Raw genomic sequence first — 21,495 nt, forward strand, 5'->3', positions numbered from 1 at the left:
CCCCGGCTCCCCGCCCACCCCCCCGCTCGCCCCCCGCTGTGCGGCCGCCGCTCTCCTGCGGGGCTGGCACGGTCAATGTTTAACCGGAGCGGTGGTACCGGTTGTGCGGGGCAGCCCGGGCCGGTTGGCGGTGGCTCCCGCCGCGGCCGGCCGGGAGTTGCAGGCACCCCCAAGTGTGGGGTGCTGGAGGGCGCATGGAGCCGGAGGGGGAGCGGGGCGGGGAGCCCCAGACGGATCCCCGGCCCAGAACGCTCCCACGGGGCCAGGAGAGACCGTAAGTTGTGAGGGAGACGGGGCGGAGGGAGGCCACCGAGTCCTGGAGCAGCAGGACCTGGGCAGTGGCGGCCCGGCTGATGCAGCCGGCGGGGGAGGCATCGCAAATAGTCTGGGGGCATTGGACCGTCCCTCTGAGGAGACATGGGGGAACACTGAGCTCTGTCCCCTGCCAGGGCCCGGGGCACAGTGGGTGCGGGAGGGCTGCTTCAGCGCAGCATGACCGCGGCTCCCTCTACCCCAGCCCCCGGGGTGCCGGCCGGCAGAACCCCCAGCTGGGAGGCACCCACCACCCCACTGCCTTCTGCTCCCCACAGGAGCCCCAGAGAGGAGCGGGAGGGCCCCGTGGAGGGCAGAGACACGCGGCTGAGGGTGGTGCTAAGGTAAGGAGGGGGACGCGAAGGGCTCGGGGGCGCGGCAGGGATCTCGCTGCCTGGGGCAGGGGCACAGCGGAGCTCCACAAGTAGTGACACCTCTGTGTCCTCCCATGCACGCCCCATCGTTAGGGTCCGACCACTGACCTGTACGGAGACGCGGCGAGGTGATCGGCGGGTTGTGCATAGCCTCGGTGACGGTGCGGTCCACGTAAGTGCCACCTCCCAGCCGGGGGGTCGGGGGGTGCTGCGGCACCCTCTGAGCTACCTCTGTCCCCATGCCCAGGTGAGCGCAGCCAGGCACGATGCCACCTTTGGGTTCAGCGCCGTGTTCGACGCTGGCGCCTCACAGGAGGCTGTGTTCGAAGGCAGCGGAATGAGGCAGCTGGTGGAGCTGGCGATAGATGGGTAAGTCCTGGCCAGCCTCTCATGGACCCCAAACCTCCATCCACCCCGCGCCGGGCATCATCGGCGGGTCTGCACTGCCGGGGCTGTGCCGGGAGGTGGCATCCCTGTGCCACGGCCTGGGGCCGTGCCCGACGCTCAGCATCTTCCCCAGCTTCTCCTGCACCGTCTTTGCCTTCGGGCAGACAGGTTCGGGGAAGACCTACACCCTGATGGGACCCCTCACCCAGGTACAACGCTGTCCCTCCACACCTCACCTGATCCTGGTGGTGGGATGGGCTCTTCCCACCCGGTCATGCACTCTTGAAGCAGGTGGGTGCCCAATACTATTGACCACTCACCATTCTGGCATCTCCGCAGAGTGAGACCCAGCCGGCGTCCCCGGCCCTGCTGGGGCTGATGCAGAGGTCCTTCGCCTGCCTCCTGGAGCAGAGCCGGAGCCGTGGCTCAGACCTGGCTCTCAGTGCTTCCTACCTCGAGATCTACAACGAGCAGGTAAGTGCCTGCCCAGCCCCCCATCCAGCCCTGCCGGCACTCTGTGCCCCACTGCCCCTGTGCCTTCCCTCTGCCATACCCGCAGGTCCGAGACCTGCTGAGCCCGGGGCCGCCGTGCGCTCTGCCCCTGCGGTGGAGCAAAACCCGCGGCTTCTACGTGGAGAACCAGCTCAGTGTGGACTTCGAGAGCCTGGAGGCCATTGTCAGCCTGCTCCTGCAAGGTGCTGTGCCACGGGTGCAGGGCTGGGGCATGTTCAGGGGGTTCTAGACCTGGTATGGGGGGATTCAGCCCCCTGCAGACTGTTCCCAGGACTAGTGGGGCTCCAATGACAGCCAAGAGGAACAGCTTCCCCTCCTGCTGCAGAGCCAAGGCAGGCTCCTGTCTGTCAGGGGGTGGGCAGTGGGTGCTCTACCAGAGTGTGGGGTGTCCTGCCTCCCTGCAGCTCTCAATTCCATCTCTGACAGGATCCCAGAGGAGACGGACCTCAGCGCATGCCCTCAACAGGCACTCGAGCCGCAGCCATGCTCTTCTGACCATCCACATCCGCAGCCAGGCTGTGAGCACATGTCCTGCTCTGGGGGAGGGTTTGGGGGGCCCAGGGCTCATTGTGGGGGTGCAAACAGCCCCAGGCTGGTGGGGTCATATCCTCCTCCTCAAAGTCACAATGATGGGGCTGTGGTGAACAGCAGGGAGCCCACTTCCAGACCAGGGATCGGGGCACTGCTGTGGGCCACAGGGAAGGGTTAAGGGGCACCAAAACATTACTCCACCAACATGGGTCCCCCAGCCCAGCACCTGCCCCAGCAAGCAGGGTACACTCTGCTTCGTGGACCTGGCCGGGAGCGAGCGGGTGAAGGAGACCGGCTCCAGCGGGGAGCTCTCCGTGGAGGCCAACAGCATCAACCGCAGCCTCCTGGCACTGGGTAAGAGTTGTGTGACCCCCCAGGGGAGCACAAGCTGCTGGTCCTCACCAGAGCCCTGTTGCACCCTCTGTGGCTCATCCTTCGGCAGGACATTGCATCTCTCTGTTGGCCAAACCCCGAGGGAAGTGGACACACATCCCATACCGGGACAGTAAGCTCACCCGGCTGCTGGCCCGCTCCCTGGGTGGCTCGGGCATCACCCTAATGGTACATGCATGGAAGAGGGTTGAGCAGGGGTCTTGCCCCATGGGTTGGAGGGCTGGAGGGGGACAGTGACAGCTCACCTGTGTCTCTTCCTTGTCTGCAGGTCGCCTGCATCTCTCCATCCTCACGCTGCCTCTCAGAGACACTGAGTACGCTGCACTATGCCAGCCGGGCTGGGAGGGTCACCACCAGACCCCTGGCCAACAGGGTATTATAGACAGGGAACCCTTCCAAGCCCCTCTGCCCTTCTTTTTGGACCCCCCTGAGCCACTCTCTTATGCTCCCAGGTGTCCCGGGAGAAGCTGCTGCAAACCTTGGAGGAAGAAATCCATGCCCTAAAGCTGGAAAACCTCTCCCTGCGCCAGCAGCTGTGCCTGCCCAGGGTGCCAGTGAGGAGCACAGAGGTCCCAGGGAACCCTCCAAAAGCTTGCCCGAGCTGGAGAGGTAGGTACGGCCCCACAGGGCTGCATCACCTCCCTCTTGAAAGGCAGCTCCCTTCGGAGAGAACGCCAGCCTGGCCCAGCCTCTACGGTGTCCTGCGGGATTTCGTGGTGGAGAACGAGCACATGAGGTATGGGGGGCACGTGCGGGACCCCTGAACAGGGCATCAAGGGGTCAATGGGACAGCCAGAGCCCCCAGCCGGACAACAGTCAGTGCCAGCCAGCTTCTCCCAGGAACTCTCTGGGGCTGGGCAGGGCTCTAAGGCTCTCTGAAGGTTGCCAATGCCCTGCCGTGTTCCCTCACTGCTCCCCAGGCAGCCCCGGTTGTCTCCAGACCCCAGTGGTGACATCCCAGATGGCCCTTCCCACAGAGCTACCCGCAGCTCCTGTGACAGCCAGCCCCTGCTCCGGAGTGCCCACGCCCCCCAAATCCCCCCTGGCCACTCCACAAGGCTCCGGCAGCCCAACACAACATCTGCCTCCATCCCCCAGCTGCCGGTGAGAGTGGGGGACCCTGGGCTCCATGCGTATCCTGCCCACAGCAAGGGGAGGATGCATAAACCACCCACCTGCTGCTGTCCACTCTTGCAGAAGCTGCCTCCTGCCTCCGGCCACTTCAGCTGCCCAGGGTGCCCACAGTGCTGTCCCGGGCCAGCTGATGCTACTGTATCCCAGGTATAGCCCCAGGGCTCTTTGGCAGGGGGTGGCACAGTGTGGCATAGCAGCCTTGCCCTCTCTGCTCTCCCACAGGTACTGCCAGTGCCCCCTGTGCCGCAGCCGGCTCCCCCCGAGGGAAGTGCTGGTGTTCTGCCCCTCAGACAGGAGGACACAGCTCTGCCTGGCTCCCATCAGCTCCACAGGCACCCCCAGCCACACCAGGGAAAGCGGTGAGAGCCAGGGCCACTGGGCATCAGCTGCAGTTCAGGAAGCCCTTGGGGTTTTGGGGCAGTGATGAGACAGTGGGTCAGGGTTTGTTCATGTCCTCATGGCAGGAGCCAGGGCAGAAGCAGGAGCTTGTCTCAGCAGCACCCACTGCCTCGGGAGCTCCCAGGCCCAGAGCGCGGTCCCAGCCCTGAGGGAAGGGTCATCCCTTCGGCACCACCATGGCCAGGATTGCCAGAGCCCAGAGGTGAGCAGGAGAGGAGACCAGGTAGGACCTCAGATGGGGTCCCTCCGGGATCCTCAGCACAGCCACTCACACATTGGGCTGTGGACTGATCCCGGGGGCAGTGGAGAGCTGACCCTGATAGCTCTCTGCTGGCAGCTGCCGGCACTGTCCCTCTCCTCCAGTGGGAAGAAGCACTGGACTGGCTGGCAGAGCAGATCTGAGCAGCCACAGTCACACCGTGGATGGGGCCAGCAGCAGGGATCTGGCACGGGCTGGGGGGACAGCCACAGCTCTCGGGGACACAGGGATCTGGGACTACAAGGATCACACAGACCCGTTGGATGGACATACACACAGGGCTCTCCAGCCTGCACGGCACTCACAGTTTATTTCTGTCTAGCTGGGGCTGTGCTGCCGGCGGCTCCGGGGATCCCCCTCAGGTGCTCTCCTCCCCGGGCTGCGGGCAGTCCAGCCAGTACTGGGCGATGGAGCGGGGATAGCGCGGCTGCACCAGGTCCACGCGCTTGGTGCGCAGGTTGACGCGGTAGTACTTGTCTGGGAGGAAGGGGAGATGGCTGTCAGGACTGCTCTTGGCTGTGGGGAGCTGCCAGTCCTCACTGCCAGCCCTGGGCACCTTCCCACTGTGTCCCAGTGCTTGGGGATGTCACAGAGAGAAAAGGAGCCCTCCCCCTGCCCTGGCAGCCCTGGTGCCACATCATTCCCAGATTCTGCCATGCCAGACTCACCTCCTACAAAGAAGTAGACACTCTGGAGCGTCTCGCACTTGGAGCCTGACAGCCCATCGCTTTCGACACCCGCGGAGTCAGAGTCGTTTTGCAGCCAGCCCCACAATCCCAAATTCAGGGATCGCTGGCTGTTGTATCTCTTGCGCTGGCGGCGAGACTTCCTCCTCCGGGGCTGGTGGGAGGCCACGTAGATCCTGCCGGCCATGGCAGCATCCAGCGGGCTGGGCACCCCCCGCCAATCCCTGCTGATGTGCCGTGGGCCACTCGCCCCAGCTGGAAAAGGAGCAGGGGGTGAGTGAGAGAAGCAGCAGTGTATGGGGTGAGCTGAGCCCAGCTCCATGGAAAACTCCCAGTGCCTGCTCCGAGACCCACAGGAATGCTCCAAAGGATCCCAGCCTGGAAGGGATATGTGATGGGGAAACAGGCCAGACAGAAGTGGGAGCAGCCCCCAACCACACTCTTGGCTGGGATCAACCCTGTGCTGCTGAGCCCCCTTCTCCTCTCCATTTTTCACTCCCCTTTCCCAGACCTGGGGCTTCCTGTGGCATCCTCAGTTCCAGTGACAATAAACAGTCCCCAGCAGTGATGCTGTGGTGTGAGGTGGCTGGTGATGGGCTGGGTAGTGCAGGGCATAAGGGCTGAGAGTGTGGGATTTGGGATGTTGTGGGAGATGAATCTGTGGCCTGGGGGGTTCATGTGCATGGCCTGGGCAGGACAAGGTGGCTCATCCAGCGTGCCCATGCAGGGTGTTGCTTCCCCCTCCCATGGTGCCTGCACCCCTTGTGCCCTGTCTGTGTGGTCTGTATTGGCACTCGCCAGCCCTTTCCCCCAGGGCTGGCCCAGCCCTTACTCATCCTGCCGCCAAAGAGGATCTGGAAAACATCCTCCCAGCTGTCCCGGTTCATGAAGGCGTAGTGTTTGAACACGGTGGAGGGGGAGGACTTCTCGCAATCGGCCTGCGTGGGCTGCTGGGCGAAGTCATAGGACCAGTAGTACTTGCCTAGGAGAGGATGTGCAGGGTATTAGTGGGGGACACACCTCCAAGGAAGAGCAGCAGAGGGGTGTCCTGCTGGTGCCAGGCTCTGCCCAGGAGCTGGGGGCTGCACCCCTTACCCTTGAAGAAGTAGACTCTCTCATTGCCGTGGAAGCTGTGTGCAGGGAGAGCGAAGGCTGCGTCGACGTTGTTTGGGATGCCCTCAAAGCCCTCGGAGATGTCACGTGGGTACCCGGGGTCCAGGGCTCCGTCATCAAAGCGCCAGTACTGGGTGCCCTGGGGGGTGTGGGACAGAGTGGGGTCAGGGTGCAGCATCCCCCAGGCCCAGGTCTGACATGGGGAGTGAGTGGATACTGGGGAGCCCCAGTACGTGAGGCTGTGGCTGCTTGGGGCCCCTGAAGTGCCACAGGGGCATGGGGATGTCTGGCAACCACTATGTTTGTGGGTGCATGGAGGGTGCCTGGAGGGGATAGGGTGGGTCAGGGTCTGTGCCAGCCACCCCGGGAGCTCCCCCAGCCCTGCAGCTCAGCTCCAGCCCACCTTGAAGAGGTAAGTCTTGCCCTGGCAGTTGATGCGTGTGAAGGCTGCGTCGATGGGGCCCTCAATGCCCCAGACGTCGCTGATCAGCTTGGGGTAGCCAGGCCGCACGCTCGTCTTATCCAGCTCATAGAAGTACTTCCCTGGGGAGAGAAGGGAGATAGGAGGGACTCCAGGTGTTGCTGTGGGGTGATGGTGCGACAGTATGTCCCATGTGCCGGGGAAAGGTCCCCAAGGTACCTCGGAAAGCATAAAGGGAACCGTTCTTCAGGTCGGTGAAGGCGTCAAAACGTTTCCCACTGCACAGCTCCTCAGGCTCGTCCCCGGGATCCTGCTCCACGAACCCATCTGTTGTGGGCACCACGTCCACAGGCAGCTCTGTCTCCTCAGGGCTTGGATTGCTCTCCGGTGTGGTCTCCACTGGTGATGGGAATGTGGGCAGTTCCGTGGGGTCTGCCTTAGGGGGTTCTTCCGTGCCGAAGTCGACAGTGAGGTTGTAGTCGAGGTAGTCATCCTCAGGCAAGGCAAAGACATCTCCCCGGGTCACTGTGGGGGGGAGCAGTTTGGTCCCAGGAAGCCCTGAGTGTCTCCCACTGGGTCTGGTTGCAGGAGCCACTCACTCCCAGGCAATACGGATTTATAGAATCATGGAATAGTTAAAGTTGAAAAAAATCTCCGAGATCATCAAGTCCAATTGTTAACTCAACACTGCCAGGTCCAACACTAAACCACGTCCCCAAGTGCCACGACTACTCCTTTTTAACACTTCCAGGGACGGTGGTTCCACCACAGCCCTGGACAGCCTATTCCAGTGCCTGACCACCCTTTCAGTGAAGATATTTTCCTACTATCCAATCTATCCAATTTGTATGGACCCCATGCTGTGGGTGGCATTGAGCCAGCTCCCAAAAACCCCATATGCTGCAGTGCCCTGACTTCACCCTGTGGACACAGGTGGGTGCAGAGCTGACCCAGTACAGACCCCCTGAGCTACCCCAGAGTCAGGCACCCACAGCCACCCCATTCCCCCCATGCTCCAGCCAGGAGGGAGGTTGCAGGGCCGGTACCTTTGGCCTTGCAGACGGTGGAGTAGTCACTGCAGCAGCTCTGGTAGTACATGCAGAGGCTGTCACACTGGCACTTGCGCTGTGCGTCGAAGCCATCATCGCAGCGGCCCTCGCAGGAGTCTGCAAAAGCCACCCCACAGCACAAGAGTAATGTGGGGTGGGAAGTGGGGCCTATGCTTCCCCCCAGCCCAGCCCCAGGGATGAAAGCAAACTTGAATATGTCATGATTAGGGGCACACCACTTCTTCATGGTCAAACCCACCATCAGGGGCTACCTGGCACCTTGCTCCGCTTCCACCCAGGTCCTGCTGAGATGGGAGCCCTGCACAGGGTTGTGTCAGGGTCCCAGCTCCACACTGGCAGCTCAACTGTAGGATGGCCAGGGATTTGCCAAGGCACCATCTATACCCATGTGCTGCCCACTTGCTTTCTCCCTGTCCTGCAGTGTAGCCAATGTCGCGAGTGGCCACGGCCACCCTCTGGTCCCTCCTTCCCCTGCCCAGGCTCCTCAGCCCCTCCATCAGCCCAGGAGCTGCACTTGCTCCATCCCCAAAGCATCTGGCGTGGGGCACCTGGCTGGCTAAGGCTCACCTTCAGCAGCATGGGTGGTGACGAGCAGGGCCAGTGCCAGGGCAGGGAAGAGCAGCCTCATCCTGGGTGTCCGGGAGCGCAGCCCTCCTGTGACTGAGCGGGCTGGAGCGCGGCAGTGGCCGGAGTCCCAGCATCCACTGTTTGCTCAGCCTGCCCCAGCAGGACAAAACAAACAGGCCAAGGTCAGAACAGGGGAAAAGGGGCAGAGATGATCTCCCACTCAGCTTCCCCCGCAGTCTGTACTGAGCCAGGTGCGTCTGTGGGGGACAGGGCTCCCCACATGTGCAGGCAGCTCTACCCCAGCCCACGTGCAGGTTGGGCACTCTTCAGAGAGTGGGGAGGGACAGCAGGTCTGAGCCAGGAACCGGTTTTGAGGTCCTACCACACTTATTTCCTAGCAATTCTCATGGTATTAAAGCTCCCGGCTGTTTCCCAGGCTGGTCTTGGCAAGACAAAAACGCACATGAGGCAGGATGGGGGAGCAATGCTCAGAGGGTACAGGGAAAACCCCTGGGCTTATATTCGCCCAAAATATCACCACTTTGGAGGACTTACTCTTGGGATTTCAGCTTTCTCAATGTCAAGGCTGGGAACAGACCTGGGAAGCCATAAAGCATGGTGGCTTGGGATGGGGCAGGTACCACCTTTGTGCATGGGGACCAGAGACCAGAGGTGAGTGGCCGGGAAAGAGGGAGGGCAGAAGCCCTCTGCACTTTCCCTGCAGAAGGCAAACAAAACCCTGTGTATTTTGCTCCCGTCATTCCCCTTCCAACCAATCTTTTCGGTTACTAATTAATGTCAACTTAGCTCTTTTGGCAGCTCCTGATAACTCTGGGATGGTTATTTAATCAGGGGCAAGGAGCAAATGTACATGAGGCTGCAGCAACCCTTCCTCTGCTGCCTACGCTGCCACAGCACTGCTGGGACAGGAGCTCCATGGGGTCCTTCCCAGCCCTGGGGCAGGAGCAGTGAAGCTCTGGGCTTTAAGTGATGTAAGATTTGGGGAGAGAAGAACCTGAGCAGGGTGCCCACTTCTCCAGGGGTCTCTCCTCTGCCAGCTCAGACACAGGCAGTTCCTGGCATCATGTGCTCCCATCCTTGCTAAGAAGAGCTTTATTTGGTTTTGAGACAGGCATTTCCACCTGGGAAGCCCTGGGGAGCCGAGGGCACCCACCAGACATGGACCATTGGGGTAGGATTTCTCCTGCAGCCCATCACGCCCCTCCTTGTCCCCTGGCCTCAGCTATGGCAGGGCTGGCATTGTCCCCAGCTGCCAGCACCAGTCCAGTGCTGCACTACGACTTCATCTCACCCCTGTTGAACCAAGACTGGGGGACAAGAGCCCTGGGAGGGCTCAGGCTCGCGGGAAGCTCTGGGGGAGAAGGGCTGGGCAATGTCTGAGCTGCTTTTGCTGATCGGCTGAGACAAAGCTCCCTCCTGCTGTTCCAGGCTCCCAACTACCAGCCACAGACCCATGAAGGCTCAGAGAGCCCTTCCGTGCCAGGAGGAGATACCAGGAGAGGGGCTAGTTGGATAACGGGTCCCTGGGGAGCCCCTTGTAGCCAAGGGCTGAGCAAACCCAGCAAGGAGAGCTCAGGTGGTGGGGCTGATCCCCCAGTAAAAGGCTGAGAACCCCTGCCACCCCAGAGCCCAGGCTGCTGGGGCTAGAAATCCCTCCCAAAAAGCAAAGCAAAGCAAAGGAAAACTAGAAGGAAAGCAAAGTTCAGTTTCTCTTGCCTTGTCAGGACAAGCCTGAGGGAATGGTTTGAATTTTGATGCCCCCGGGCAGCAAATCCCTCTGCTGCTCTGCACTGAAATGGCTGTATTGTTACCCCTGATTAATAATAATTTATCAGAAAAATCCTTACTGGTTCTGTGCCGAGCCTCTCCCGCCGTATCGTACCACTCGGGGTGCCTTGTTTCCAATCCTTCGCTGTGAGTTGATGTCCCCTTCTCTGTCTGTCCCTGCGCAGTGGATTCAGAGAGGATTAAAAGCGACTCTGTCACATCAAAACATCAACTTGAATTTAAGTCTCAGGCTGAGCTGGCAACAACCTGGTTTTGGAGCCAAGGATTTAAGCTGCTCCTCCCAGCACAGGCGAGAAATGTCCGAAGCATTTCTGCCCTGAGCACGTCTGGCCTGGAAAAAAGAAAACAAAAGAGGCCCAGGCTTCCTCTGCTCTTTCCTTTATCATGCAAATCCCGAGCCCACCCAGAAGAGCGGTTTTGAATTTCCACCAAGCAAAGGGTATTTGCTCCCTGCTGATACCAAATGGATTCAAAACCGTGCCAGGGTGGCCACAGCCTCACTGTGCCCACAGCCGTGCTCACCACGGTGCCTGACCCTTTACCTACACCCTGTGTCCCCCTCCCTGGTCGCAGAGGGTCCCGGAGAGACCTGCTGCAAAAACAGTGTGGGAGTCCCTGCCTGCTGTGGACTGACCACCGTAGCAACAGCTCGGGCAAGGTGGGGGGCCACAGGGACAGAAGGTCAAGCCCCAGCTCAGGCTGGGCAGAGAGGGCTGTGGAATCATGGAATTGTTTGTGTCTAGTTCCAGCCTCCTGCTGAGCATAAGGGCATCTTCCACTACAACAGGTTACTCCAAGACTCATCCAGCCTGTCCTTGAACACTTTCAGGGGTGGGACATCCATAGCTTCTCTGGACAAGCTGTGTCAGTGCATCGCCACCCTCACAAGGAAGAACATCCTTCTAATATTCAATCTGAATCACTCCTCTTTTAGTTTAAAACCATTCCCTCGTGTCCTATCACTGTCTACCTGAGTAAATAGTCACTCTCCCTCTTTTTTGTAAGGTGTATTTAAGTACTGAAAGGCCGCAGTCGTAGAATTTAGGTCGGAAAACACCTCTAAGATCGAGTTCAACCATTATCCCAGCCCTGCCAAGCCCACTCTAAGCCCTCTTCCCAAGCGCCACATCCACGCTTCTGTTAAATCCCTCCACGGCTGGTGGCAGGAGGGGTCTGGGGGATGCCGGAGCATCTGCAGCGGGAGGGGGATGCAGCTGCCGGACCGAGCCCCTCCTCGGAGAGGCGGCGCCTACGCCCGGTGACATCAGCCCCGGGGACCGGGATGCTGAGCCCGGCTCGGGGAAGGCGGATCCCGCTCCGCTTCCAGCTCCGCATCCCGTCAGGGCAGAGGGGGAAGCGGGACGCGGCCCCCCTCCCGTGCCCCCCCCCCCCCCCGCGGCCACCCGCGTCCCCGCAGGAGCGCGGGGTCCCTGCGGGCGCTGCGGGGCGGGTGGCAGGGGATGCTGCGGTAGCAGCCACGGATGCTCGCCCTGCTCCTCTCCCTGCACACCCTGGGCCGGTCTCTGGCCATGGCGAGCGCGGAGCGGCTGACGGTGCCCGAGTGTGTGAGCCGGGCGGGCGGCTGGGCGGGCGGGGGCAGCGCCCGGGAGCACCGGGGGGTCTCCCCAGGGGTGGGCACCGAGGTGCGGGAGGCACTGGAGCGTGTCCTGCCCGCCTTGCGCCGGGCCATCGCCCAAGCCACGCAGGCGACCACCGCCGAGGGGCTGCGGGCGGCCATCACCGAGGTGTTCCGCCTGGTGGAGGAGGCCTGGGGGATGCCCGCGCTGGGGAGGGACGTGGCCAAGGTGCTGTGCGATGTGATCCGCCTGGAGGGGGGCCTGGACCTGCTGCTCAACCTGCTGTACACCGCCGAGCTGGAGACCAAGTGCCAGGCAGGAAAACTCCTGGAGCAGATCCTGGTGGCAGAAAACAGGTGAGTCTGCAAAGAGCCCCCTGCCCTGCCAGGCACAGCCCTCCCCACCGTCAGCTCTTTCACAGGGTCACAGAATGGTTTGGGTTGGAAGGGACCTTAAAGAGTATCCAGTTCCAACCCCACACCATAGACAGGGACACCTTCCACTAGACCAGGTTGCTCCAAGCCCCATCCAATCTGGCCTTGACCTACCTACACCCATCTCACCCACACCCCATAAACTTCCCTGCTCCCCCCCACACCCACCACTTGCACTGAGGGTCCCTGACTCATGTCCAGGCAATGATATGAGCTGCTCCCTTCCCCCACAGCTGGAGGGAGGACTGGCCCCAGCTGGTGAGGATCAGGGTGCCCCCCTCAGCCTGGGGCCACCCTTTGTGATCGAGCTGAGTCAGTCTGGCTGGCTCAGAGCATCTGACCCCAAGGACAAGACGCAACTCCCCCTTAGCCATAACCGCAGTGGGAGGAGGACAAAGCCACTTCTCAGAGACTTCCTGCTGCTGACCAGGGCTGGAATGGAGCCATAAGGAGGGGGCTGGCTGGTGGGTGGGCCCCAGAGCCCCCCAGCCCATGGTCCCTCGCTCAGACACATGTGCTGCTGCCCAGGACAGGTGAGAGGCGCGGGGCTGGCTCTGCCAGAGCATGGGCACAGGTAGGGTGGGATCACGTGCCTCCGTGTGTGTGTGTGTGTGTGTGTACAAACGTGTGCACAAAGGTGCATCCTGACACATCCAAATGCACAGCACTGCTGATGCAGCACCTGCACACAACCCGTCCTTCCAACACCCCAAATGCACTCTGCCAGTTCCACTCTCCCTCGGAGCACCCCAGCCCAGCCATCCCCAGCCAGGGGTCTGGGAAGCACGTGGAGGGAGCCTGGCCAAAGTGTTGCTCCAGCTTCCTGGGTGATGTCTCTTGCTGTAAGGTTGTGGACTCCCAGCCTGGGCCTCACTGCATGCACTGGTAGGCAAAAATAAGCGACAACTAAATTAGAAAAGCCCATTAGGGTGGAATTTAATCCCAGAAGGCATCACTGGCACGGTCTACATTCAGCACTCAGCTTCTTGGCAAGAGAAAGCATTTACTGGAGTCGCCATCTCTGCTCCAGGAGCAGTTCATGGGGTCAGGGTCTTGGAGAAGCCATGGGCCCCAAGCCCCTTCCTCCCTGCAGCCTGACCCACCATCAACCTCCGATCGATGGCAGGGAGGTGTGGGGTCCCCCCTTGGATCCAAGCCGCTGGCTTACAGACCTCTTCCACTCCATGCACAGCAGCAGTGGTGTTTAGCTGGTAGCTGGACCAGCCCTGGCTCCATCTACAGCTACTGGGAGTCGGGGACCTGGTGGGGCTGTGTTTGTCATCCAGCTCCATGTCCGAGTCTGGGCTTGGAGCCAGACTCAGGCTGAGGGCTTTTTTTTTTCTTTCCCAGAGCTCTCCACAGCATTTCCTGTCAAACCCACCCCAAGGTCAGCGTGAGCCCTGTGGGTCACAGGTTTCCCAGAAATGCTCTTCCCGCTTGCCAGCACAGAAGCTGGTGTGCCATCACCCCACCACCGCTGGGGACCAAGCGTGGCACTGCCCTCATGAGCAGCATAGCACGGGGCATCTGTGCCAGCACTGCTTCACAAACCAGACAGCTCCAACACAGCACCAAACAGGTGCTAAGGGAAGAGATGGAGCTGCTACTCACCTCAGGAAAGCTCATGGGAGGGCAGCCAAGAGCCCATCTCAGAGGGTGGTGAGGCACTGCCCAGGTTGCCCAGAGAAGCTGTGGCTGCCCCATCCCTGGAAGTGTTCAAGACCAGGTTGGATGTGGCTTGGAGCAACCTGGTCTAGTGGAAGGTGTCTCTGCCCACAGATGGGGGTTAGAATGAGACGAGCTTTAAAGTCCTGTCCAACCCAAACCATTCTATGATCCTGATTTCCCCCTTCCTCACTGTATTTTCAGGGCACAGCCCCATTCAGGTGTCACTTTAAGACCATCCTAGCAGTACAGGGCTCCCAAGGCCAGCCATGGCTGAGCAGCAGCTAGTGGCCCTTGGCCACCTGCCCTGGACTCTTGCTGTCCTCTTCTAGGAGAGCACAGGACGGGGGAAACAAACAGCTTTCCTCCAGCTGCCATCCTAGGACAGGCATCTCTGACACTCGTCCCTGTGGACAGGGCTGCGTGGCTGCTCAGCCAGGTGTGAGAGCCCTGTCCTGACAGCACTGCTTAGGGACAAAGAAGTTTCACCCCCTAACAAAAAGCAGTTCACACACCCCCAGCAATGCTGACACAGCAAATCCATTTCCAGCCTGGCATTAGCCTGCCCTGCCTGTTAATTGCTATGTATGTCCTACCTCAAGCATGTGAGCATCCAGTGAGGTGGCCCTGGGCTGTGCACTCCATGTCCTGTCCCATCACAAGCTCTTCCATCAGACCCAGATAGGTTCTTCCTACACCAGTTCTTCCAACACAGCCTGTTGCATCTCACTGCGTTGCGTATCTGGCACCTGTGTCCCACAGGGAAACACCTGTCTGTCCTGGGACAAATGCCACTGAAGCATGGGGGAGTTCACATGCAAGTCGCTGTTCTCACTCCTTGCACATCCATCTCCCCTTCACCTTGCTGCACCTCTCCTTCCCACAGGGATCGGATTGCTCGGATCGGCCTGGGCGTGATTCTGAACTTAGCCAAGGAGCGAGATGTTCCCCAGCTGGTGCAAAGCGTCTCAGGGATCCTGGAGCACATGTTCAAACACACTGAGGAGACCTGTTTCCAGCTCATCTCTGACGGAGGCCTGGATGCCATCCTGTACTGGTGCCGCTGGACGGACCCCATCGTGCTGCGGCACTGCGCCATGGCCTTGGCCAACTGTGCCATGTACGGAGGGCAGGCCAACCAGCGCCTGATGATCGAGAAGAAGGCAGCAGAATGGCTTTTCCCGCTGGTGTTCTCAAAAGAAGACGAACTCATCCGGCTGCACGCGTGCCTGGCCATCACGGTGCTGGCCACCAACAAGGAAATCGAGAAGGAGGTGGAGCGCTCGGGGACTCTGGCTCTGGTGGAGCCGTTCATCGCCTCCCTGGACCCGGAGCAGTTTGCCTGTGAGATGCTGGGCAGCAGTGACAACATCCAGGGGCGGACGGCGGAGGACCTGCAGCGGCTCGTGCCCCTGCTGGACAGCTCGCGGCTGGAAGCCCAGTGCATCGCTGCCTTCTACCTCTGCACCGAGGCCACCATCAAAACCAGGCAGAAGAAAACACAGGTAAAGGGTAGGTTGGCCTGAAGGAAGGCGATGCCAAAGGGAAGGGTGGCCACAATCTCATCTTGGTGTCTTTTGCTCCTATGTGAGCTCACCAAGCGCCCTGGTCCTGCATACCTGGCCTGGCACAGCTTGTGGGGAGGAGGAGGGAAAGAAAAGCCTCCACCTTTTGTGTCCCCAGATTTTCAGTGAGATCGGGGCTACGCAGAGCCTGAAGAGGATAGTGTGCTACTCCACCAGCAGCACCACGTCCTCCCTGGCCAAAAAGGTGCTGCGCATGATAGGGGAGGAGGTTCCTCGGCGCATCCTGCCCACGGTTCCCAACTGGAAGTCCTGCGAGGTGCAGACGTGGCTGCAGCAGATCGGATTCAACAAATACTGCCAGAGATTTCTGGTAGGGCTCTGTGCCAGGGGAGGGACACGCGGATGGGCCCTTCTGCCCCATCTTGCGGCAGAGGTGTAACCTTTTCCTGAGACCTTTCCAGCCTGGATTTCTCTTGGCAGGATCACCAGGTGGATGGGGACATTCTACTGAGGCTGACAGAGAAGGAGCTGCAAGAGGATTTGGGGATGGACTCCAGCATCACTCGGAAAAGGTAAGACTGCCACCAGGGCATGTTGGACTCTCTCATGGCCATCACCACAGTGGCAGAGCTGGGGACAAGGTCTGTGCATTTCCCTTCTTGCAAAGACAAGAACAGAGATCCTCCAAATGCAAAACCTGGACTGCCAGGACTTTTTTGCTGCACTTTGCAGTCCCAGAGGGATTTCTGCAATGGAGCCAGTGCATGGCAGAGGTGTTGGATGGAGAAAGACCACCTATGGCACTGGGCATGTGGGTTCCTGCAAGTTACTCAGAAAGACAGGAACTTAACCAAGCTTCTCCTCTCTTAGCTTCTCACACCCGCCACACCCGAGGACCAGCACTCCCATGCAGCTGTTCTTCTCTTTTCTACTCCTTTCACTCATCCTTCACTACAGCATGGGGCTGCACTCCCTCCTGGGCAGATAAAAGCTGTGGTACCACATGTCTCTAGGTTCTGCCTGGTCTCTCAGCTCTCCCCTTCCCCCTCCACGCCGTCATTTGTTTCTCCACCAGGTTTTTCCGGGAGCTGACAGAGCTCAAGACCTTCGCAAACTATTCCACCTGCGACCGCAGCAACCTGGCCGACTGGCTGGGCGGCATCGACCCCAAATTCCGGCAGTACACCTACAACCTGCTCACCTGCGGCATCAACCGCAACTTCCTGCACCGGGTGACGGAGCAGCAGCTGCAGGAGGACTGTCACATCGACACGGGCTTCCACCGCGTCCGCATCCTCACCGCGGCCAGGGGTGCGGGCACCGCCGCTGCGGGGCAGGCGGGAGGGGGTGGATGAGCACTGGGGGGTGTTTGGGGTGAGCTGCTGGGGGTTTGTTAACATTTGGTTGCTGTTTGCTCTGCCTAGAAACGCTTCACTCCCCTATAACACTGCAAACCACGTCCAACGGGACCGATGTGTTCATCAGCTACCGGAGGAGCACCGGGTCGCAGCTGGCCAGGTGAGTCCTGCAGGCAAGATTGTGGTGCTGGGCTGAAGTCCAGAGCAAAGGCAGGTTATCAGTTGTGGGAAAAATGTGGAATGGGGAGGAGGGAGATGCTGCCAAAAGCCACAGAGCAAATGGGGACAGCACGTGCCGTAACCTGCACGGTTAACAGGCTAATTCCCAGTCCTGTCACTGCCACCTTGCCTCTCTTTGACGCTGACTTACCCTTTCCTCAAGCTGTGCTCTTCGGGGATCACAGCAGGGAGCTAATGATCAGCTCCCTGTGTTCTCTGCATGTGCCCAGACAGCTGTAAGCAGGCTGGGCTGGAGCTGGTATCTCAAGAAATGTGCCATTCCCTGTGGGAGCCTCTTTGCTGCTCCTCTGTCTCACCATATCTTATCAATGGGGTGGGAGAGCACGTGAAACCTCTCCTCATGGTGCTGTCCTCTCTTGCCACCAGCCTGCTGAAGGTCCACCTGCAGCTGCATGGTTTCAGTGTGTTCATTGACGTGGAGAAGCTGGAGGCAGGGAAATTTGAGGATAAGCTGATCCAGAGCGTCATGAGCGCCCGCAATTTTGTACTGGTCCTCTCACCAAATGCACTGGATAAATGCATGGAAGACCCTGAGTGCAAGGACTGGGTACACAAGGTAGGAAATGCCATCAGGTGGGAGCTGGGTGGACACTGGAACAGGAAGGGGCTGGTGATGGGCTGACACAGGCCACAGCCTGAGCACCTGCATGTTCCTGCAGGAGATTGTGACAGCCTTGAACTCTGGAAAGAACATTGTACCTGTTACAGATCATTTTGAGTGGCCAGATCCAGAAACGCTTCCCAAGGACATGAGGGCTGTCCTGAAATTTAATGGTATCAAGTAAGTAAAAGCCATCTGTGCCTTGGGGTTCCTTGACACCTGCAGAGAACATCTTGCATAAGCAGTAGCAAAGAGCACAAGGACATTGAGAGAAACAGATGAGAGAGACAGAACAGGTCAAAGGAGCAGTGAGTCACTTCAGGAAGTCCAGAGCATGCAGGGAGCAAAGGTTCCCACCACATCCCTGTTGCTGGTGTTGTGCTTGAGGCTCCTCTGGGTGACAGAGCTCCCCATGCCAGCACTGCTGGGAGGACACCCTTCCCTGTGCCCCCAGCCCTCCAGGCAGGAGTGATTATGGCAGGTTTTGCAGTTCACTTGAATTCCTCTCCCCTCCTGCTTCCCCTTCATGTGTCCCAGCCTGGCAGGGCATCCTGCAGCATCCAGTGTTGCTCCATTTTCCATGGGCTCCCGGCCCAAACGAACAGAGCTATCTTGTGGCATCTCAGGCAACAGAAAAATTAAACCACATTTTCTCCTCAAACACAGGTGGTCCCATGAGTACCAGGAGGCCACGATCGACAAAATCATTCGCTTTCTCCAGGGCCGCTCCTCCCGGGACTCCTCGGCTGGGTCAGAGAATGGGCTGGACTGCTTGCTCTCCGTGGGGCAGAGCTAGAACCAGCACAGCTGCCTCATCCCCCCCAGAGACTTCCCAGGTGACCCCTTTTTGTGTGGGTCCCCATTTGTCTCTCTTGACTTTTTCCCATCTTAGTACCCTGGCTTGAGAGAAGGCGTGTGGCTCATTACTCCCTCTTCACTCTCCAAATACAAGCCCTTGGACCTAAAAGGTCGGTACTCACTCACACGGCGCCTGGTGAGCCAAGACTGGGTGGACTCTGGGATGGACAAGTTGTCTTCCACATCCTCCTGTGGGACAGCAGGACGTGCAGGGGGTGTGAGGGAGAATGGCACCATCCGGCCCCCCACAAGTGGCTGCAGCTTCCCCCAGAAACACGTGCAAAGAGGCAGGATCTTCTAAGGGCTGAAAACTGGGGAACTGGTGAGGGTCCATTGCAAAAGGACAAATGGGAGAGAAGAACAACTGACAGAAAATGGTCTATAAGCACCGTGTGGCTCTGCTTGTGCCATGGCAATATCCTTGGGGTCAGCAACTGAGAGCAGAAAAGGGCAAATAAAAGCTAAGCCCTAAAGAAATCCCTGTGTTTGGGAAAGATAACACACAGAGGCCTTCTGAACTGCTTTCTCTTTTCCAGTAATGTCCCTTTATCACAAGAGCTCACTCCCTCCTCGAGGGCCTTCCACCTCCCAGTGCTGCAAAACCACTGTGTGCTCTTAACTCTGGCAATGGAAGTTTGGGGTTAGACCACGTGAAGTTTCTGCAGGATCTCTCCAAAAGTGCTTTTAAAACACCCTCCTTCCCTTCATCTGATGTCTCAGCTTCACCACTCTATCAGGTCTGTACTTCTAGGGTGTGGGAGGCTGGATGGTGACTCTGGAAAACATATCTCCATGCAGATAGGCAAGATGCTAATTGCTGTGCTGTACTCATGGGGTTATTATCCACTGGCTGTATTTTATTCTGTCACTCCTTCACAGCAGATCTCCCATGGTCTGCTCTTCCAGCAGGAGCTGGTGTATCTCCCTGCTGACCATCACACACCCCAACAGCCTTGGCTGAGCTCCTCAGGGTTGTCCCTACTCACTGATGGATGCAATACCAAGTAGCATTTGTTTCTTTCTACCGAGCTCTTCTCAACACCCACTGGGGCTTTTTGCAGCTACTCACCTTAAAATATCAAGGAAGAGTAAAGCTGATGCAAAGGGCTGGCAAAGGATGCTAGGAGTGAGCTGCTGGACCAGGACTGGCACTGCCTGCTGCTTACACTGCTGGTGAGGAACCACGGGCATCCTGACACAAATCCCTGAATTCCACACTCCCAGCCTTGTCCTGCTTCTCCCACCTGCTTGGAGGGCGAGCAGCCATTGTGCAATTAGGAGCAGAAATTGCATCTCCTACCTAAGTTTGTATTTTTTGATGCAAAGTGAGTAATGCAAAAAGACATCCTTGTTCAGAGCACGGGCAGGAGGAAGAGCATGGAGGAACACAGAAAAACACCAGGCTGCCCTGATGCTCTGAAGACCAGGCTGCTGTACCACCCTGCAGAAGCAAGCAAGCTCCTCTTCCCATCCCTGCTCAAGATAACTCTTGCAGGAGACAAAGAGGAGCCTCAGCCACCTTGTCCTCCTCCTGGCTCTCCCTGAAGCCTCGCTGCTTGCCTTAACTGGCAGGAACACAAACACTTTTTCTTCTGGCTTAGACTCATGAACATTTCAGGGGGAAAAAAAAAAAGAAGTTAATTATGGTGCTTAATCACAGCTTTATGGGTAGCTCTTATCAGCTCACAGTTAATGGCATCTTTGCTCTCCTGTGAAAGGTTAATAGCCATATCTGCCCAGAATCCACTAGAAATAGAATCTATCTTATCTCCAGATTAAATATGAAGAAGCCAGCAGATGAGCCCAAAGGTGAATATGCTAAAGCAAAAAAGCCACCTGTGAGCTGCTTCAGGGAAAAGTCTTGAATAACTGATTGAATGTCAAGGCCTCCATGGCCACTGAAGGAGTTCCACACAAACAGTTCTAAGGATTTTTCTCCCTACAATAATACCCACTAAGATTATTGCATCTTGTTTCCCAGGAGCTCTGTAGCAATTAACCTCCTCACTCACTATTCAATGTGGAGATTTACTTGTTCTCTACAGCTCAGGTGACTCACCTGGAACAAGATCCCACCTCATGTTCCAGCTGCCCAGACTCCTCCTGTTTCTCCTGTTTCTCCTGTTTCTCCATCATTATCTTCACCTTAATGAACTCACCCTGCTCCTGGCAAAATATCTCATACCCAGCCCCTTCCAGCTGGAGCACTCTCAAGGAAAGGAATTCTGTCCTCACCCTCCCTTCATTCCTTTGCTATGTGATGTCAAAAGCGTCTGGAGTTGTTCTATCAGGAATTATTAATAAATCTGGTTTACACTCTAAATCCCCACCTCATCTCTGTATCATGGGCTTCTCTCCCTGCAGCCTTCTCACACCTGCTCTCCCTTGCCATCATGCAGCAGAACTGACATTCCCCAGGCACCATTCCCTGCAGGACCCCCACTTCACACTCACCTTTGCATGGACTGATGTAGCTCCCTGCAGCCCCAGGGACTCCGCCTGCTGCCCACAGTCACCACGCATGGCTTCTCTGTTGTAGTTCTTGGAGGACAGCCTAGAAAAACTTTGTTTTAATTTTTTTAATAAGGCATAATAGTTCCTATTGAATTTCTCCCCTGCAAGCACACTGGCACAAGCAGGGGAGCAGAGCCAGTACACAAGTTTCACCTCACTGCACACTGAGCAGCCGCTTGGATTGGCATCCATGGAGCCCGTGGTAGAGAAGAACTTTACTTCACAATCAGTTCAGCCACAAACATCTACCACAACACTCACAGCATGCCCTGTTCCTTGGGGAGGTTCATTCTGGGCTTAGCCCAGCAATCAGACCCGTAACTCTTATGTCCTCTGGCATTCCTACACGGAGCAAGTGGCGTAACACCAAGTTCTTTAAGACTCTCTGCTTCTCCACCTCCTGCTTCTCTACTCCCCAATTATCTTGTTTTTCCTCTCCCCCGTTCCCCTGCTTTTGTCACAAACTCCTAATGGATGGGAACAAAGCTGTGTATAAGCATTTCATATTTACTTCATACTTAAGGACAGGTTTCAGACAAAGCACTCCTGGCAACCTTTACTCAGGTGGTCAGGAAAAGCAAGTTTTGGCTCCTTGCAAGTCCCAAACCTGGATTTTTCCTGACTTGTGACTCTCACACATTCATTCTCCACAAGGCAGATAAATTCCCACTGCTTCCTCTTTACTTCAATAAAGGACACAGCATAAAAATAATGGAGAGAAGTCCCCGACAGGGCAAGGACAAACGATATCAAC

The 21,495-nt window shown here is 58.1% G+C and overlaps 3 protein-coding genes across 6 annotated transcripts; 2 read left to right on the forward strand and 1 right to left on the reverse strand.

Annotated features, from left to right (window-relative positions):
• Positions 1 to 113: 113 nt before the first annotated feature.
• On the forward strand, positions 114 to 5,557 carry KIF12 (kinesin family member 12). 3 transcript variants are annotated; one of them, XM_032707311.1, is made up of 17 exons: positions 114 to 274; positions 591 to 656; positions 780 to 858; positions 934 to 1,055; positions 1,207 to 1,282; positions 1,413 to 1,547; positions 1,633 to 1,768; positions 2,013 to 2,104; positions 2,336 to 2,471; positions 2,560 to 2,678; positions 2,779 to 2,883; positions 2,963 to 3,246; positions 3,431 to 3,614; positions 3,708 to 3,791; positions 3,867 to 4,003; positions 4,109 to 4,245; positions 4,381 to 5,557. In XM_032707311.1, the coding sequence occupies exons 1-17, from the start codon at positions 195 to 197 to the stop codon at positions 4,443 to 4,445; spliced, it is 2,037 nt and encodes a 678-aa protein (XP_032563202.1). In that variant the 5' UTR covers positions 114 to 194; the 3' UTR covers positions 4,446 to 5,557. The 3 variants fall into 3 exon arrangements, with proteins under 3 accessions (XP_032563202.1, XP_032563199.1, XP_032563201.1); XM_032707308.1 differs by having other exon boundaries at positions 169 to 274; positions 4,407 to 5,557; XM_032707310.1 differs by having other exon boundaries at positions 169 to 274; positions 2,963 to 3,123; positions 4,407 to 5,557.
• Positions 4,585 to 10,291, reverse strand: VTN (vitronectin). The gene is made up of 9 exons (XM_032707316.1): positions 10,028 to 10,291; positions 8,160 to 8,309; positions 7,569 to 7,688; positions 6,742 to 7,047; positions 6,505 to 6,644; positions 6,084 to 6,240; positions 5,821 to 5,970; positions 4,971 to 5,243; positions 4,585 to 4,779 (listed from the first exon to the last, which is right to left on the reverse strand). The coding sequence occupies exons 2-9, from the start codon at positions 8,218 to 8,220 to the stop codon at positions 4,661 to 4,663; spliced, it is 1,326 nt and encodes a 441-aa protein (XP_032563207.1). The 5' UTR covers positions 8,221 to 8,309; positions 10,028 to 10,291; the 3' UTR covers positions 4,585 to 4,660.
• Positions 10,292 to 11,283: 992 nt separating this feature from the next.
• SARM1 (sterile alpha and TIR motif containing 1) lies at positions 11,284 to 20,730 on the forward strand. 2 transcript variants are annotated; one of them, XR_004360422.1, is made up of 10 exons: positions 11,284 to 11,901; positions 14,531 to 15,149; positions 15,328 to 15,540; positions 15,651 to 15,742; positions 16,246 to 16,481; positions 16,595 to 16,688; positions 17,135 to 17,324; positions 17,428 to 17,549; positions 18,036 to 19,400; positions 20,273 to 20,730. XR_004360422.1 is itself a non-coding variant. In XM_032707312.1 (9 exons), the coding sequence occupies exons 1-9, from the start codon at positions 11,450 to 11,452 to the stop codon at positions 18,163 to 18,165; spliced, it is 2,148 nt and encodes a 715-aa protein (XP_032563203.1). In that variant the 5' UTR covers positions 11,284 to 11,449; the 3' UTR covers positions 18,166 to 20,726. The 2 variants fall into 2 exon arrangements, 1 of the variants encoding a protein (XP_032563203.1); XM_032707312.1 differs by having other exon boundaries at positions 18,036 to 20,726.
• The last annotated feature ends 765 nt before the right edge of the window (positions 20,731 to 21,495 follow it).

This window comes from Chiroxiphia lanceolata, chromosome 20, assembly GCF_009829145.1.
Source record: "Chiroxiphia lanceolata isolate bChiLan1 chromosome 20, bChiLan1.pri, whole genome shotgun sequence".
Classification (NCBI taxonomy): Eukaryota; Metazoa; Chordata; class Aves; order Passeriformes; family Pipridae; genus Chiroxiphia; species Chiroxiphia lanceolata.

Excerpts from the sequence above, each read along its gene's own strand:
- KIF12 (XM_032707308.1), top strand. The coding sequence starts at position 195 with ATGGAGCCGGAGGGGGAGCGGGGCGGGGAGCCCCAGACGGATCCCCGG. Across the intron at positions 657-779 it reads CGGCTGAGGGTGGTGCTAAG|GGTCCGACCACTGACCTGTA; the intron begins GTAAGGAGGGGG and ends CCCCATCGTTAG. Across the intron at positions 3,792-3,866 it reads CTGATGCTACTGTATCCCAG|GTACTGCCAGTGCCCCCTGT; the intron begins GTATAGCCCCAG and ends GCTCTCCCACAG.
- VTN (XM_032707316.1), bottom strand. The coding sequence starts at position 8,220 with ATGAGGCTGCTCTTCCCTGCCCTGGCACTGGCCCTGCTCGTCACCACC. Across the intron at positions 5,971-6,083 it reads GAGAGTCTACTTCTTCAAGG|GCAAGTACTACTGGTCCTAT; the intron begins GTAAGGGGTGCA and ends ATCCTCTCCTAG. Across the intron at positions 4,780-4,970 it reads TGTCTACTTCTTTGTAGGAG|ACAAGTACTACCGCGTCAAC; the intron begins GTGAGTCTGGCA and ends CCTTCCTCCCAG.
- SARM1 (XM_032707312.1), top strand. The coding sequence starts at position 11,450 with ATGCTCGCCCTGCTCCTCTCCCTGCACACCCTGGGCCGGTCTCTGGCC. Across the intron at positions 15,743-16,245 it reads TCCAGCATCACTCGGAAAAG|GTTTTTCCGGGAGCTGACAG; the intron begins GTAAGACTGCCA and ends TTTCTCCACCAG. Across the intron at positions 17,325-17,427 it reads GCAAGGACTGGGTACACAAG|GAGATTGTGACAGCCTTGAA; the intron begins GTAGGAAATGCC and ends ATGTTCCTGCAG.